At 48.5% G+C, this 18774-nt stretch overlaps 1 protein-coding gene across 1 annotated transcript in view; it reads left to right on the top strand.

Moving 5' to 3' along the window:
• Window positions 1-17590, top strand: part of FAM110C (family with sequence similarity 110 member C) — a 34610-nt gene extending 17020 nt beyond the window's left edge. The window contains exons 2-3 of the mRNA XM_087823894.1: window positions 16246-16818; window positions 16969-17590. Of these exons, the coding sequence (XP_087680020.1) occupies window positions 16246-16818; window positions 16969-17590 (1195 nt within the window). The remainder of the gene's footprint in view (window positions 1-16245; window positions 16819-16968) is intronic.
• The last annotated feature ends 1184 nt before the right edge of the window (window positions 17591-18774 follow it).

The raw sequence follows: 18774 nt of genomic DNA, 5'->3' as shown, positions 1-18774 counted from the left end.
CCCATTTCAGTCATGATACAAAACAGCATGGAAAGCTCCGGGACACTCTTCACTGGAAACTACCAAAATTGACACTTGCTAAATTATATACTTCTGCTCAAAACAAAATAAGGGAGTTTAAACATGTGCCGACCTCTTATTCATAATGTGTCGCCATAGTGGACGTTGTCCAGCAGGGGCAGAGGGTCAGGTGCTCACAGGGCGCATTTTTGTAACTTACTCTAATGTCATACTTCATTTCATGCGAAAATTGCCTATTCTCCAAAACAGCCTCACACTGATTTTTTTTCTAACTTCAATAAATACTTCTCTTTACACATTGTAGGGCCTGCGGCCAAACCCTTCTTATCCTGTGATCACTTACCCTTGGTCAGCCTTTGAGCTCATACTGCCTCTGGGGCACCTTTTCAGAGACAGATTGCTCTCCACCTAGAACCCCCTGGGGTTGTGACAGCCCCAGGAAGGCTGTGTCTTTGGGATGTGGGTGTAACTGCTACTGACTTTTGCCCAGAGTCAAACCTATGCCAAGAAGTTTGCAGAGGAAGGCACTGTCCCTGCAGCAATTTTTTTTTGTTTATCAGAAGTGGTAATAGCAATAAAAGATTCCTCTGGGCTAATGTAGCCATTACAAAGCAACGTGCATTGAAGAGTTTATCAAAATTGTGAAATGTCTTTCTCTGAAAGTAGCTCTTCTCGTTCATACGTGTGTTGGAACTAAGATGTACTTGGTAGAGATTTACCTGCTCAATTTAATTATCAGTTTACCACCTTATTTGTTGTCTTGCTCCTGCAGCACAGTCTGTGACATCAGTGAGATTCTCAAATATTTGTGGAATTAAAAATGTGTGCAGTTGACACTCAAGAGGCTGCAAAACTTAAGAAATATATTTATTAACTCCAAATAAATCCACAAAATTGACTCTGATAGCCTCGGGCCTCACAATTTGCAGCTGATGCTGTGAGGTAAATATTTTTGGTTTGACCTGTTAAAGAAGCAACAGACCCCAAATGGAGTCACTTTTGCTAAATTCCACCAAGAATAATAACTAATTGCAGTTTCAGCCTTTCCCAGGAGTGGGATTTTAAACCAACGTTGAACTAACTCAGAGAGTCAGAGGCTGTGCTAGAAATACATAAAAAAGATTTTATTCAAGGGTCTTAGAGTTTGAGAACTGGGAATGCAGCTAAGCAAAAACCTAGAAGTGTCAAGAAAAGGCAGAAAAGTTGAGTTGTTACAGTAAAAAATACATTCTGGAGAATAATTGGTCCTTCATTCTCAGCCTTAGCATTGGTCCAGGAGGGTTATTAGTCGGATGTCAGGGGTCTGGACGGCGGATGCCAGGGAGTCTGGTCACATCGTGTGGTCTGGATGATGGCTATCAGGTGGGTGTCACATGGTCGGGATACTGAGGCCTCAGGCAAGCGGAGGGTCACCCAGAGGCCTGACACAGGTCCAGGCATTGACAGGACGGGAAGCTCTGAAAGTTTAACTCCCAGGCTGATACAACAGGAATGGAGTCTCTCCTCCTGCCTCAACCCTCATAATGTTAGCAATTCTAGCAGCTTGGTTAGAGTGACTCTGTTCGACACACTCACTGTGCTCACTCTTTCCTCACCAGTTTGGAATTTCCTGGTCAGCACTAGGATCTAATCTGTCTGCTAAGACCCCTGACTTCCCCTAAGGGAAGGTCATGCTGTCTGAACAAATTCACTCTTAACGTCCTTGCCCCACTCTGCCTGTAAACGCCTCTCCTTGGCCCCTCTTTGGAGCCACCTTTGGGTTGCCAGGTGGGATGCTGCCTAATCCATGAATCGTTTAGTAAAGCCAATTAGATCTTCAAATTTACTTGGTTGAATTTTGTTTTTTAACAGACCTCATATGACTATTTAACCTCACATATACCTCATATGACTATTTAACCTCACATATACGTGACAAATGTCTTTAATGTTTATGCATTTTCTGTAACTATATCTATATAAACTCTAATTTTGACCATTAAAGGTTCTTGTGTGGAGGACAGCAATCCAAAGCTTTTCCTTCCCTCTAGCCTTAGGTGCCTCACTCTTTTCAGTCTCTTAACCTAAAAGCTTTTTAAAGAGATCATTTGTTTAGATGTAGGCATTTAAAAAAATTTTTTTTTAATTCTTCTATCAGAACTAAGTACTTTGTTAATTTTGGGGGAAGAATAGACACGGGAAAACAAACTTGAAAAAAGATATCAAGAATTTAAAAGTACCAGTCAATTTGATTTTAAAAAGAATCTTGGATTTTAAGTGGTCCATAAATAAAACAAAAGCAATTCATGTGTGTTTTCTGTGTGTTTTTTAATTGAATATGGCATCTTTTTGTCCACTTGAAGATTGCGCAAAGGTTTTGGTTGCTGGGACCTGAATTCCAGTCGAGCTCTCAGGAATAGAATCCTTGATGTACGGTTTCTGATGTCTGCTCAGCTGTCTGGTCATTTACTAACATCATGTTTTCGCCACCCCTGTGAACAAGAAGTGTCCTGGTTGTTTTGTAAGGATTCAACCCCACGAAGTCAGTTTTTCATGGTTCAGAGCTGCAGTCTGCGCGCCTTGCCCCTCGCCCTGTGCTACCCGCCTTCATGTGCCATCGACACTCCCTGACACTTGTTCTGGTCAGTTGGGCAGATGAAAAAAAGTCAGGTTTAATTCCCTGTGTCTGGTTTACTTCATTAAGTTCAAACAATGGAACGAAATCTCGTTTTTGAGTATCTGTGAACCTCAGATGTCTCTGTTAGCCTTGGCGTCATTTCCTAGCAATAAATGAGAGCTGCTTAATTTTTATTTCACACACATGTAGCCAGTCTTCCTAGGTGCCTCTGGAGGGAAGGTTATTTAATTTCTTTGACTTACTTATGAATAAGTGAAACCTGCATTTCTAGAACCACCGCTACAGTGGATTTGAGTCTCACACCCCATCCATCCTGCCCCGTTAGAAATGAGTCTGAGATTGTAAATCGGTCGCCTCCCGTCACCGTGGCCTGTGCTCTTCAGGTGGCACATCCTGTCCAGAGACGGGCGTAACTGGGTAAGAGTCTCCCTCTTTTTAGATAGTCGTGCGAGATGTGTCTGAACCTTTCTGGTTTAAGTCTTGCATGTGTGGGGAGAAGTACAGTGGTGCTTTTACCTTTCTTGACTTCTAAAAATTAATTAAGAACGAAACAAAAAGTTTTGTGATTGTTTTCCTTAGTCCTGGCTCCAGGCTGACTGGAAGGCAGCACCCCTTTTTTATATGAAGAGTGAAGTTTATTGTAAGTTTTTATGTTTTCTGCTTGTTCATCTTATTGGTGCAAACTTGAGACTTTATTGTCTTTTAATAGATGCAACCTTTGAGATAATTTGTTTTTAACCTTTATTGCCCTTTTATCTTTTTTGGATAATTCTTTGTACTCCTGCTGCCCACTTCTCCTCCCCCTCGGCCCCCCACTTTTTTAAACCTTGGTATCTGTTGGGTGAACAAGCTAAGTAATCACTTATCTGCTTTTAGAATGTGAAATATTTCCAGTATACCTACTTTTTTGTTGAATCCAACTATAGCTATAGATAGATTAGATGATAGATAGATATAGATAGATAGATAGATAGATAGATAGATAGATAGATAGATATAGATAGATAGATATAGATAGATATAGATAGATGATAGATAGAGATATAGATAGATAGATAGATAGATAGATAGATAGATAGATAGATAGATAGATAGATAGATATAGATAGATAGATAGATAGATAGATAGATAGATAGATTAATAGATAGATAGATAGAGATAGAGATAGATAGATAGAGATTTTTTAAAGATCAAAATGATATAAAGGAGATACAGGTTTCTTCCTTTGAAAAAACAAATAGAAATGAATTGTTAATGTTCATGTTATGACACCACTTTTCTAAATTGTGCATCTTGATGAAAAGTGTAAATATCAGTCAACAGTGCTGCTTACCCGTTTACTCTCTGAGGTGAGTTGGGGTGTAGGGTGAGGTGCTGCAGAGCACTACTGGCTTGCTGTTCTAGAAATTCTTTGACCCAGAGATCGATGCAGCTGGAAAGTAACAGAATTCATTGCCAGTTACCCATACGCCTGTCTGGTTCCCTTCTTATTTGCAGAAGCCATGAGTTTGTTCGCAAGTGGGAAATGCGGAGGTGAGGTTTCCTCCAGCCCAGAGAGGGAGCTGCTCTCAGCTCCGAGGCAAACTGTTTACAGGAGCAGGTGTTCTTGTTTCGTTTCTTCTTTGTCTTTCTCTCTTTCCAATGATGGAATTTTAAAAAAGATGGAAATGTCATTCTCAGAGCAATATTTAAATTCTCAGGCATGGACTTATAGTATTGAGACTGAATTAAGTTTCAATCAAGTTTACATTAAATGTTGCTTTCTAAAAAAATCTAAATAAATCTTTATACTGCAAAGACTCCAGACCACATGGGATAACTTATGAGATGGTTGTGTGGTAAGCTATGAGTGTCTTGCTGATCATTTTGGGTGTCATTGTAAATAAAGGTTTCTATTTAAAATTGAAAAAAAAAAAGTTCTTGTGTGAGGAACACTCATTTCTAGAATGACCTGGTTCTTTCTCCTCTGTTATCACATTTCTCTACAGACATGAGAGGAAAATATCCCAGTGCAGCCCTTGGGCCAAAGCTACTGGATTTCCCAGGGCAATTTATAAATTTCCAAATTACTAAAATATGCTAATGCTGTTTGGATTCCATTTAGTTAGTCGGGATTGTTGGGTGTAAATATCCACCCTGAGGAAACAGGGATCATGTGGTCTTCAGAAGGTCTTCCAGGACATGGTGGCTTTGTTTCAAAGCACCCTGATCATCCTGAGATAGTGTTTAATTTATATCTTCAACGTTTAAATTCATTCAATAATTAGATTTATTTTTGAATGTGTTGGAATTAAGCCAGGGGGTGAAGATTCTGGTGACTCTTCTCCAAAATTGTTCATCTCCAGCTACCACTGAGTTTCCTGGATGTGGGCACAGTAAAGGAGCAAATGAAGAAACACAGATAGATGCCTTATTTCCACAGAGACCAGCTGTACAGATAAATGTGCTTACGTGAAAGTAACTTGGAAACTACACACAGCAAGTCGCTGGAGAGACTGAGGGGCAGGACTACTGTCAAGAGTATTCCATGGGAGGAGACTCAATTTGGGGTGGCGAACACACAAAACAATATACAGATGATGTGTTTTAGAATTGTACACCTGAAACCTATGTAATTTTACTAAAATGTCACCCTAATAAGTTCAATTAAAAAAAAAGAATTAGCCAGCTGGAAAACAAAGGGTATTCCTTCACTGAAGTAATGATAATTGCACTAAAAAAAGCATGTTGAAAGCAGTTTATACCCATCAATAATTAAAACAAAAAAAATACCTACTATGTGCCAGTCATTATGCCAAGCAATTTTCATCTCATACTGTATTTAATCTGAACAAGAATCCAATCTGTCCTTTTACTGATGAGAACTATAGGCTAAGAGAGATCTAAGAACTTGCCCAGGTTCACACAAGTGAAGATTCGGGTCTTGTGCAAAGTCCTCACTCTCCACTCCTGGACTTGGAGAGGCCAGTATGGGAGCCCCGAGGAGGCTGGTGCAGCTTAAGGAGCAGAGAGTGGGGAGAAAGGAAATACAGGGTGTCCCAAACAATGTACACACGTTAACAGTTGATAGCTCAGTTGATGTTTCTTTTTTTTTTCTGATTTAACCCATTGGAACTAATAATTATTCAAATTTCAAAATGTATTTACATTTTTTGGGACACCCTGTAATTCTCTCCCCTCATTCTGGAATTTTGTATTATCAGGTATTTTAGAGGAGTTTTGAGAAAACTGGCAGAGGTCTGGGGGAGTAATTTAAAAAAAATGCAACCTCACTCAGCAGGCTGCTGGCCCTGAAGATTCTTCTGGACTCTCTCCCGAACTCTTTCTTCTTTTTGCCTGTGCCTTTCACCTTGAGAGGCTCATGAACTCAGTTCTAACACTAGTTCTGATACTGTATCAAGTACGCATTAGGTCATTCATTCTTCAAACTTTTCCTGAGATGCTCTTAGGTGTGGGTGTCACCACCACGAGTGCAGTGCACCCTCCTCTGGTCCTGCACACCCTACCACCTGACTCTCCCAACATTCTTGGCCCGTATGACATCTCTAGACTTTGGTGGCCCTTCTTTCTGTAACATGCTTCCTTCCTTCCTCCACTGGACAACTTCTTATTCTTCCCCTGCTGCTCGGATGGGGCTGCTCTGAGAACCTTTGGTGCCTGCTCCTCACTGCCACCGAGCGCACGTGTGTCTGTCCTGGTGTCCGCCTGTGCCTCAGCTCTCCCCTCCCAGAAGCAGGCTGTGAACAGAGCCCAAGAACCTGGTGGAGTTTCTGTGATAGAGTGAAAACCAAATACATGTTAACTAATCAGTGCTTAGGTCCCCTCTGTGCCCCGATTGCTGTCCTTCATGAAGCCTGTTCAACTCTAATTTCTGTGAGTCATCCACTTTTCCCCCATCTCCATCTCCATCTCTCTCTCTCTTCTCTCTCTCTCTGTCCCCCACCCCAACCCCTGACTTTACTGTCTGCCAGCTCTGTGGCTTCAGGCAAGTTGCTTCTGAGCCTCATGGTCTCATAGGTGACATGGGAATTACAAGGCGCCTACCTCACAGCCTTGTCAGGGTTCAATACGGTCATGCATGTAGAGTACCCACCAAGTAGCCTAACTCAGAGTAACTCATCTTAAGAACCTATTGGGGATTCTAGCTGGGGACATTAATTTTCTACTAAAAAGCAGTCCTCCACACTTTAGAAATTGTCTTTTTCATGAAAGCACATGGTTCGGGAGGAATTTTTTGGAATGGGAAGCACAGTGAAGGCCCTGTCTATGCAATCCTGCCATTGGAACAGGTCCTGGCATCAGTGGGGTGGAGCTGCTGCACCTGGTCACCTTGCATCTGTCGCTCAGGCAACCTGAACATCTTTTACACTCAGACCTGTCAATGTTACTGAATCCTTTGAAATATACAAATTATCTTAATAATAATGTGATCAAATATCTTATTACTTAAATCTGGAGACTTTGGAGAGTAAAAGGGAGCCAACTACTAATTGCACTTGGAACGGATAAAACTGTTTTTTTCTGGGCAAACCAGGATGCATGACCATCTTACCACAGCTCTGCTCTGTGGGTGAAGAGCTATGTGTCTGTAATGCCCAAGTGAGTTCTCCTTGAGAGAACTACAATTTAGCTGCTAGGGTTTTTTTTATGTCACTAGTCTTCCAGCTCACAAGACCACCATGAAGACTACAAAATTTATTGGAAATCATAAAGGTGAGATAATGTTCATCTTTTCAAACACATTAATTAGCTGTTCATTGAGCATGAACAAGATTTGTTCTAGTCATCAGGTAACGAACAAACCGAACTTTACATGGAGAGGAAGACCTGGCTGCTCACTCAATTCTACCTCTTATTAGCTGCAAAATGTGAGTGTATTTGAAAATTTTAACCACCATGGGAGCTAACCATTAGGATAGACCCAGGATGGTGAGTGACCAATGAGAAGAGATGCTATCCAGCATGACCAGGAGAGTGTGGGGAACTGTGTGCTGGAACTGGCACTGGGCTGTCTGGGGGGACTGTCCAATGGAGGACTATTCAAAGGGGGAGTCCACTGAATCATTCACTTTCAAGTAGTGCCTCATGTAGCTGGAATCACCTGGGGACTAAGTACGAGCAGTAGACTAATATCCACCTTGTGACTCTAACAGAAACAACAGAAGCCACAAAACTGCCAGCTGACGAGCCAGGACACTGGGTCCTGGGCTTCCCTCTTTTACAGATTTGGGCTTGGAACTCCTAGCAGACTTGAAACTTCTCTGGGGCCTCGGGTTCCGTGTTTGTGACAAGCTGCAGTGAGACAGAGCACAGAGACCATCCCTCGCAGATCTGAGATTGGACATGACTCCCAGTTGCGTAATTGTAGCTTTGGGGAGTACAGTTACCAGAAGGGTGAGCTCACTTCCAGGTAGGTGGAGAGTCTCTGGGCCAGTAACTCTTGAGTCAGAGGTATGATGAGTATTCCTTAAATCATGTACAAAAGCATAGAAAATTTCCATCCCACTAAACATAACAACAGTACACAAAAGTGCTTGAGAGCATGAGAGGGCTGTGCCCGGGAAAGCCAAACTCAGGAAATATCATGAACGGATGGATGGACGGACGGACTTCCTGGAAACTGCTGCTCGTTCCTCTCAGGGAGCTGAGTGTCTGGATGGTTGCTCTTCAGGGCTCCAGCCTCAGGACCTGAAGTGCTGTGGTTGTCTTGTCACGCTCTTATCATTTATTCACTTCAGGTCTCTTTGCCAATTTGTTAGGACATAGTTTTTGATTAAAGCTGTGTTAAGATTATATGTCAGCTGCCAACCCATTTTAAAGTCAGCTTGTAAAGTCTTCAATTCCTAGAGCATATTTTTTCCCTGTGAGGATGCACAAAATCTACAATTTGCAATCATGAGACCTACCATTTAAGATATTTGCATTTATAAGCCAGAAGGTATAATTTCTCATGAAAATAAATCCTAGCTGATCATTTTCTTTGAAAGGATTCTATTGGTCAGACAACATGTAACAATGTGGTTTCCAAACACTCAGTAAATGAAGTCAGCACCAAGTCAGCACACTGAGGACCATCGAGCACATAAGGCGAGATATTGTCCACTTCTCTGCCCGTAACTCCTCCCGATCCTCAGAGGATAACTGTTTGACACTAGTTCAAAGTGCACGTGCAAAGGATTTTTTTCCATCAGAGCTTCTGAAACTGTCTTCTTTTTATCTCTTTGGTTCATTTTAAAATATCTAACAGCACCTGCTTCCCATGTCACAAGAAGGCTGCAACTCCTGTGACCTGGAGGAAGCCCATGGCGCACTCCTGGATTTCCCAGACTGCTCACCTTGTACTTGCGAACATTGTCTTTAATTGTGGCAAATATACCCTACTAACATAAGATGTCAATCACAGAAGACCCAATACGGGCATAGGAAAACTGCTGTCTTCACAATTTTCTATAAACCTGACTACTCTAAAATGAAAATGTTATTGAAAATGTGTCACATGCACTTGTTGACTAGAATACTTTTGTCTAAAAAGCACCTTTGGAAGTGATGTCAATGACACCTGCAGCCTTTGCTGCCAAGGCTCAATCCCTCGGACAGGGCTGCTTGGTGTCCCGCCTCCCCATCTCCCAGGGCTGGAGCCCCTGCTGCTGTGTGACCTGCCCTGGGGCCTAGATTGCCGCCTCACCGCTGTCCTGCACTGAGGTGCTACAACCCCTGTCAGTGGGACTGGAGATGCCACCTGCCCCCTGGGTCCTGAGTCAGACCCTTGATTTGTCATTCCCAGGACCCCACTGCTGCTGTCTCACCCTGCGTCCGACCACTGCTCTGCCCTGTGATCACAGGGCCCTGAGGCACAGTGCTGAGCCCCAGAGACCTGGGCCTGTTCTGTTGTTCTTCACTGCCATACCTCAGACACTGGAGCCACCATCGTGGCACCTGCTGCTGTGCTCCTGGTCCCCGGGACCACAGGAGTTCCACACATTCCTGAGCCCAGGGCTCCAGGTCTGCCTCCTCTGAGTGCTGTGTGCCAGACTCCATGCCGAGAGGGAGCCCCAGGGCTGGAACTTTCCCCCACAGGGCAAAAGCAGAGCAAGAACCTCAGCAGTCTTGCCACTGAGGACCCGGATGACCCTTACCACCAGGGCTGCTGCAGACTCCCCAGCAGCCCAGCAGCCATGCCACTGAGGACTGGGAAGTGCCACGGACCACAGCACCGTACCCTCCCCAAGCTGCACCCTACTGAGTGGGTGCCCTCATCCCCATGGCAGCTGGAGGAGGTGACGACTCCAAATGCACACGTGAGGAAACCCTCACTTCCAGGGATGGTGGGGACTAGACACTGGCTGTGACTATGATGACTTTGACCTGTTCTGATGGCAGGCCTCCCATCCACGCAGCGGTGGGGAGCAGAGGGCGAGTCCAGCAACACTGTCCTGAAAACCTCTGCAGAAGGTCAAGAACACATGTCAGTTGCACCAGAAGGAGCATGGAGTTTATCTTTCCATAGGCTACAGATATGGGAACCTCTGTGAAAGCCCAGTGTGGCACCGTCGCCCGAGGGAGGGAAGCACATGTCTGCTCTCGGTCAATATTCTGTCTGAAAGCCCTGGTGGACGACTGAGAGCTTTCCTTCCTGGGTGTAAACAGCAGAACTTTTGGGTTCATTAAGAGCTCATTCTAGCTCTCACCAGTTATAGAAATCCAGTAAAGAGCCTTGTTTCAGCAGATGGAGCACAAATACCCAGCCCAAGGGGCGAGGAGAGACGAGGCCAGTACAAAGCTAAACATATCCGTGTGGGAGCCAGTGTTCAAGCCTCGGGAAGCAAGGAGTCTGCTGACATCTATGAGACGTAAATGTCTATGAACAGGCTGTTAGCAGAGTGTGACAAAGTAAACTTATACTTCAGAGCCAAGGTTGAAAAGGAAATCTGCCACAATTAGTTTACACTGTGAAGCTCTATCTCAGGGCAGCTGCCCTCTCCCCTGAACCTCTGGTAGGATGAGGGGGGACTGAGCCTTTGTGAACCCCATAGCCCCCGGCCCCTCACAGAAACATCCGCGTCCTACATGTAGACTTTGGGTTACACGTACACATGCATCACACACACACACACACACACACACACACACACACACACACACACAGAGTCTGGTGTGGAAACCATGGGTAGTCTATCCCATCACGTATGTTAGCAACTTGGCTCCTCCCTTCCCAAAAGCAAAGACTTTTTCCGAACAAATGCCATGAAATAAGGTCTCTGGAATTTCACAGGCCTTGGTTTGGGCCCTGACTCACCACTTTAAACAAATTCTGTGATTTCAGTTATCAAAAAACCTCATGGAAATACCACCACTATTTTTAGAGGAGCCATACTAAAAATAAATCAGGAAGGCATGGGGAGAGCAACCCCAATTTCACCTTATGATTAATTACTAGGTTTTTAGTTGAACTAATGAATGAGGAGCCCTTTAATCTACTGTGGGCCACTATTTTATATGCAAACTTATTCCCAATAAACAGGATGGTTTACTAAACAGTGTACTGGGAATTTTATTTTAGAGTAGGAAATAGCCCAACACATATGCCTGTTTAGTGATTACTGTGAAGTCAGACCTTGTAAGCTTTTTAAATCTTTCCTTTTCAAATAATGTAGATGTTTTCTCTGAAGATGTGTTATTTACTTACAGTTTCATAGAGAGGTCTTCATTCTGTACATGTGAGAAATAACCTGACGAATTTAAGTTTCCTTCTCTATAATTAACAAAAGTATAAAATAACTCATTTGGCTTCCTGAAGAAGCTGTTATTATCACTAATAAAAGGGGGTTATGCCTTTTCTAAGCAGCAGCAGATGCCAACGGCACTGAACAACATAAGAACTTTCCAATTGTTTTGGTACCAGATGAAGAATGTTAATTGCTATTTTCTGGTTTAGGTTCCCCAGGTTTTGTAAGATTTGATTGCAATTATATTTACATTTTTGGCTTTGTTGTTCTCTCATAACGAGTAGCCTTGGATTTCAGGGTCCTCCCCTGGGTGAGCACACCATTGCAACATCCTCGACATGGTCCTCAGCCCTGCTTTCTCACGTGGCGACCTGGGGGCAGGTGCTGAAGTTAAATAAGACATGGTTGCAAATGGCCAATAAGCCGTTTCCCAGATTCTCTGCACTTGAACTTCTTCGATCTGGACTCTCTGAACCTCAATATTGCATCTCACATCACACATCTGCTACTCTGGGGGTTGTTCTTGTTGTCTTGGGTTTCCCACAGCTCTGCTCTGCTCGCCTCTGGCTTTCGCGACCTGGCACAATTTTGGCTTGATCTTGCCCAATGACTGTCTGCCTGTACTTTGCCAGTGACCTGTCCTCTACCTTGAGCTGAGCCCTTCATGAACTTCACTGTCAGCCTCGACAGTGTCTTTGCTCCAACAACCCAGGCTCCTCCTGGGGCATCCAAACCCTCAAGGCTCTGACGGGAACCCAGGGACATTTTTTCTCTGCTGATACACTGAGTAATCTTCCTTGCCTCCAGTCATAATTTCAAGTTCCACTTTAGTTCCTCAGTGCTTGAAGTGCGTTCTACCACTGTGATCAATGCCTCTTTGTATTTGATGTCTCCTTGATGCCCTTCCCAACAAGTATTAGTGCTGACGTGGGCTCTCTGGGCAGATCTGGCACCCAGTGCGCAGGGGAGCTGCCTTCGATGCTGCTCAGACAGCACTATGAGAAGGGACACGGGATCCTTGGCAAGAGGAGCAAAGAGAGACAGGCTGAGTTGTGACTCAGGGAGCAGAGCTGTCCGCGGTGACATTCCCACCCTCAGTGGCATCCCCTGCTGAGGCAGGTGGACGGAGGGAAGCAATGAGGGAACCCGGGACTGATTCACAGCTGTGGTGTTGGGCAGACTTTGGAGGCTCAGGCAGCAGACAGGGCGGTGGTGTTGCTGAGGACTTGTCCCTGGAAGTCACCACCAGCCTTGTGGTGTGTTTCTATGTGTTGGCAAGTGTTATATTTATTAATAACCTCCATATACATATCTCAGATGATATATAATCCCTGTATCTGTGTTAATAGAAAGATATAGGATACACACATATATATTCTACTATCTTTCTATTAACATGAGAATTATAATGGGAATATAAAGGAAAAGGAAGCTGTCCATACTGCCGGGTCCCTGGTGAGGAGAAGGGCTGGCCGAGCAGAGGGGGCAGCAGACACAGGGCTCCCGGGCTCTGGCTCTCGTCTGCTAATGGTCAGTTGGCCAAGGTGAGTCCATGACCAAAGAGAGTGAACGGGTGAGAAGGTCTCACTGCTTGACCCAAGGAAATGGAAGCCACTGGAAAGGGCACGAGAATCGTGGGAACCACGGGCATGTGCCGAGAGGACACCTCACCCACCAGGTGCACACCTGCAGTTTTCCTTGACATTAAGGTGGCTGATGGAGAGAGAAGTCTCCACGCACATCACTTTGTCTTCCTCGGACCCTAACCCGGAATACAGTCCTAATAAGTGATGTGGCTCTTTCACAACCCATGGAGGCAGGCGCCCATCACTGATCCCCAAGGGCACTCCTGGACCCTAACAGATTAAGTGTTAAGGATGAAAACCAGTAGCCATCTGCTCAACCGGAATATTAAATCGGTTACTTTAGTGAATTACTGACAGACTTCCCTGAAGGGACTAAAGGGGTGAAGTGTGTTGTGGGAGGTGGTCCAGGAAACGGTGCCCACACTCTCGCAGGTGTCAGAGCTGAGACAGAGGCCATCTCGGGGGAAGGGGAAAGAGTTCCTTACAGGCAGGAGAAGGACTCTTGACTGTATGAGGGACCCTCCCACATGCTGCCCACACTCCCCGTGAGACACTGAGGTAGCTGCCATTTCCCATCCAGTACCAACGAACAGCAGTCAATGCCCATTGGGCCATAGCACTGGCAGGCGGCAGAGCTGCGATTTGGCCCCAGACCTCCTGGCTTCCCCACCTGAGCTGAGTCGTCACCAGAACCTGTTGTGTGGGCCAGAAACTGGGGCAAACAGGTTCATCTCCGTGGTCTATTGGTGTCTCAGTCTTTGAGAAAAAACTGTCTCAAAATCAATAAAACTCAAGTACAAGATACATTATTAAACTTTGCAGGGACCTCTAAGTGTGTGTCTTTGCCCAGGAGATTCACTACATGCCTCCCTGGTTAATTCTACCCAGTTTTCAGTCATCGGTTTTGGAGCTCCCTTGTCCCTTTGATTCGGGCGACGTAATGTCACTTGTGTGGGACCCTAACATACCCACTGCACCACAGAAGGTTGCCTGTCACTTGGGCGCCAGGCCGCATGCCTATCGCTGTGGTTCCCAGCAGCCCTCGTGTCGTGGCACAGCCTTCCTCAGGCCCCAGAACAAGTTCCGGGGACATGGGAAATGCCAATAGAAGGAGAAAACCATATGTATTGAAGGTTAACATTGGCACGATGCCTGTAACACTTCATGGAGGGAATTTATGGTTTGGCACCAATGTTTCCTTTCATCTGGGTTAAAATGTTGGCATTTGCAATATTAAGCTCAAGGCTGGAGACCCTGGGCTCTTGTTAAGGGTAACAGTGTGTCACTTGGTCATTTGACTGGCTTCCCCACATTCCCGAGGAGTTTTGTGTTGGCCTCAGTGCCCATCGGGAGCTTCTGGGGGCTGGGTGGTGGATCTGGCCTGGCTCAGGGCCTTGCTCTCCAGCTGGGTTAGGTCAGTATTTTCCCTGCCCTTCTCTCTCCGCCCAAACACCCCGAGTCCTCACTCCCAGCAACCTGACCTTATCTGCTCCAGGAACTCAGACTCAGCTGCCCCTTGAACCAGGAAGGCTCTGTTCACTTTGTTTCTTGTTTTCTGAAGTTCAAGGCTGCGTTAGAGTGATCATGGAAAGGGTGAAAACCTAGTGCGAGCTCACAGAAAGGTGACCAGCGTGAGAGAGTGACGACTGAACAGAGAGGAAACCGTAAGGCAGCTGTTACACGAAACACTCTCATTGTTACTGAGGTGTGTGTTTATGAAGAGATACTGATCTGCTTTTCCAGAACTTTACTAAAATCTGCACAAGGAAATGGGCTTACATTAAAACAGAAGTTTAGTAGGTTAGAGAAAAGAATGTTGATCTTTCAGTAACTAGCATGGGCTGCAATGGTGTCTCATGCGTGGTGAGGAGATGATGTGTGGGAAACAGCCCCTGACATATAAGACTTTAACAACGTATTATGTCTTATACACTCTTTTACAGTTGTGGGCATGTGTAACAGTTTACCCTTGTACTGTTGTTAGTTGTATTATTTTCCACATGAACAGCTGTAAGCCTGCTTTTGCCCACTCCTCTGTATACGTCTCCTAGCCGTTTACCTAGAGGGGCTGTCCGCTTTCCCATGAACCCCGAGTTGACGTGGCCAGTCTGGTTCTCAGGAGACCTGGTTGGCGTCTTGTACTTTTCTCTCCCTGACTATGGGATTTGGCCTCACAGGGACTAAGGTCTCCAGGCCCATGTGGCACAACCCTGCTGCTGTTTATCAGTGGTTGGTGGAGGTTTGGCACCGTGAGTCAAGTTCATTCAGTTCATTCAGCAGCTGCACCTGCTGACTCACCATCAGCCCCTTTGGTGCCCACGGGCACTCAGATGCTTTTCTGGAGACCACGGACCCCAGACCTAAGGCACCTCATGCCTGTCTCCCAAGGGCTGCTGTGCTGCCCATCAGGAGGAGAAGTCAACCGCAACTCTGAAAGGTCTGCATGCCCTGGAGTTGGCCTTAACACAGGAGATAAGGTGGACAGTGCACCCTGGCAGATGTTTTCAGTTCTACATCCAGCTTTTAGAAGTAGTGGAATTTTGGAAATATTTTCTCTTACACTTTCAGCGTTCCTAGGCTGATCCACTGTCTGTGAACCCCGTGGTTTCTTGTTGCCTTGGTTACAGTAAAAACAGCAGTTATTCTGGGCATTTGGTCAGGTTTCGTCCAAATCCACTGAGCCTCGCCCAGCCTGCCCTCTCAGTGGGCTCGGGTCTGGGTCTGGGTCAGGGGCAAGGCCGGCCAGTCACTGAGCCTGAACCTGAACGGGGTCCCTGTGGGTTCCTTCCAGGCAGCACACAGAGTCCCTGCCACATGCGCTTTCTTCCATTTGTATCGGTTTCCTTTCCGATAATCAAGATCTGGGCGCAGGTAGAGGGAGACTCAGGAAACTGAAGGCAAGTTTCCAAACACCCTGCGGTCACCGCCACGATTCTAAGACGTGAGACACCTGCCCGGGGGTGGGGTGGGGATCCCTTTCCTTCCGCCCTCCCCTCCCCCTCCGGAAGTGCCGGCCTCGGCGGGTCCCAGGGCCCTCCGGGGGCGCAGGAGCCCAGACACCTGGGGCTGAGCAGCTCGGTCCCTCCCGCTCCCGGGGGAAGGGCGGGCGGGGGCGGGGGCGGGGCGCGAGCCTCTCCTGAAGCGAGACCGCGAGGGCGGCGCCAGAAGCAGTGGGCGGGTCCCGGCGACGCTCCAATCGCGGCGCGCCCCTGCCGGTGCTCCCGGAGTTCGGACCTGGGCGGGCAGGGACGCGGGTCCCCACCCTGCGCGGACTTCGGAACTGGTCCCGGACAGACGTGCGCCGCGGCCGCAGCCTTTCCGGACCCGAGCCCCAGCGGGATGCGCGCTGCCCGGCCCGGACGTGCCCCCGATGGAGCGGCAGCTGCCCCGGGACCAGGACGCGGCGCGGCCCGCGCGCACGAGCGCGGTGGAGAGGCTGGCGGCGGACCGCGCCAAGTACGTGCGGGCTCGGCCAGGGACAGCCTGGAGCTCGGCTTCCGAGGGTAGCAGCCCCGCGGCGGGCCAAGGGCAGGCGGGCGACCCTCGGCCCCCGGCCCGCGCCCCCGGGGCTGTGGCGCGCAGGGCAATAGCGCGGAGGCCGCTGAGGCCGGACTCGCTGGTCATCTACCGGCAGAAGTGCGAGTTCACGCGCGGGCAGGACGCCGACAGCTTCAGGGGCGGCCTGGTGAGGAAGCTCTTCCCCGGGCCTGGCAAGGACAAGACGGCAGTGCCCCCTGAGACGTCCCCAGCGGGAGAGGGGGGCAGGGCCAGGGGCGAGGAGGTGGTGCCAACCAAGCCCGGCCCCACCGTGGCCCCTGCGCCCCCCGCGCGCCCCAGCGTCCCAGCAGCTCCCTTGATGCCCTCAGCGTGCCCCACAGTCCCAGCTGCTCCAACGCCTGCAGCGCACCCCAAAGCCGCTCCCCCGACGCCCGCAGCGTGCCCCAGAGTCCTGGCCGCTCCCCCAACGTCCTCAGCGCGCCCCAAAGCCGCTCCCCCGACGCCCGCAGCGTGCCCCAGAGTCCCGGCTGCTCCCCCAACGGCCTCAGCGCACCCCAAAGCCGCTCCCCCGACGCCCGCAGCGTGCCCCAGAGTCCCGGCTGCTCCCCCAACGGCCTCAGCGCACCCCAAAGCCGCTCCCCCGACGCCCGCAGCGTGCCCCAGAGTCCCGGCCGCTCCCCCAACGTCCCCGGCGCGCCCCAAAGCCGCTCCCCCGACGCCTGCAGCGCGCCCCAGAGCCCCGGCCTCGCGGGGGAGCCCGGAGCTGCGAGCCAGGCGCAGGGGGCTGCAGCGCTCGCAGTCGGACCTCAGCTCCCGCTTCTCCATGTCCGCGGCCGAGTTCGACGCCTTCTTCCAGCTGTGCGGCCTGGAGCCCGAGGTGGTGGAGGCGCTGGGGAGGGAGAACTTCTCCGTGGGGTCCGACCGCGTGGCCCTCAAGGTCCGCAGCGTGAGCGTCGCCACCTCCGACAGCGGCTTCTCCCGGCGCAGCGGCGGCGACGAGGGGCTGCAGGAGGAGGCGCTGACGGAGCAGGTGCCCAGCACCACCTCGGTGGTGGAGAGGAACGCGCGCATCATCAAGTGGCTGTACACCTGCCGCAAGGCCAAGGAGACCCCGGCGCCGCGGCTGCAGGGCCCCGCGTGACCGCCGCGCCCCGAGGCAGGGACCCGGGGGTGAGCCGGGTCGCGAGCCGGCAGGGCCCCGAGAGTGTCGGGGGCTGGGGCAGGGCCCTAACGGCAGCGCGGGCCCCAGAGATGGAGACGCGGAGTCTCGCGCGCGACAGTTTAGGTTCCGCGGGCCCAGCGCCCTTTCTTTCGGATGTGCCGCTTCTGGCTGCTTGGAAACGCGATTCTGATGTTAACACCATCCCAGATGGCTTATTACTGTGAAAACAGGCAAAACTGGAATTATAATATGCTGTCAGAAAGCGTTTTTACACCCCTGCTGCTACTATTTTTTGCACTGAAAATAGCCCGAGAGCCCTAGTGTCCGTGTGACTTGACCCGTGGGCGCCCTGAGGTCTGGTCCCAGCTGACTGTCCCGGGAGGGTGGGCCATGCGCGTGTCCTGGAGGCCTTTCCCAGCCTCTCTGCACGGTGTTGTCAGCAGTTTGGCATTTATTTAGCTGGAATATCTCTGTTTGGCTAAATATATTTTACAGTTTTGAGAGCTAAGGAGCGTCACTGGAGCAGCATAGTACAGAGGGAGGGGCTTCGGGAGTTGAACTGGGCCCTGGACCGGATTGTCTGTAGCGTCTCTGAGCCCCCGTGGCTGTGAGTCTATAGCTTATTTGCCTCTGATGACCACACAAGAGATACCCTTCTTGCCCTTGGACACCAGTAGCACAAGGTGGATCTCTTCTTTTCCACTGAGGAGCTAAGGAACATTGGTCCTCACTGTCACCTGCATCTCTCCTTCCAGGCACATGTGGGGAGGCATTTCCAGGGACAGTGAAGGGAGAGGAGGCCATACCTTTTCACAGTTCTCTTAGGAGAACCAATAATTTAAATATTGCAGTATCTTTTCTTACCCTTCCATGACAACTTGCTGTAATTTTATTTTTTTAAAAAATCATGTGATGAAAGTATTTTGTCTGCCCTCGACCGTAAACTAATTGAAGGCACAGTGTCAGTGTTTAGGGTGCTGGGGGAGCTGCTGCAGACTTGTGTGTCCACGGCTCACCTGTGTGTGAGGACTGAAAAGACACCTGGTAAGTTCTCTGAGTGGCAATGGCCTTAGTACAGATGGGAAAGTTAACCAGGAGAGATGAGTTCATTGTTTGTTTTGGACTTGGGGGGATCTTAAGTTCTTCCTTATAGCTTATGGAAG

The sequence above is a fragment of the Miniopterus natalensis genome, chromosome 13, assembly GCF_054644295.1.
Source record: "Miniopterus natalensis isolate mMinNat1 chromosome 13, mMinNat1.hap1, whole genome shotgun sequence".
Taxonomy (NCBI): Eukaryota; Metazoa; Chordata; class Mammalia; order Chiroptera; family Miniopteridae; genus Miniopterus; species Miniopterus natalensis.
The sequence above is the reverse complement of the archived record's forward strand: the minus strand, read 5'-3'. Positions and strand labels throughout refer to the sequence as shown.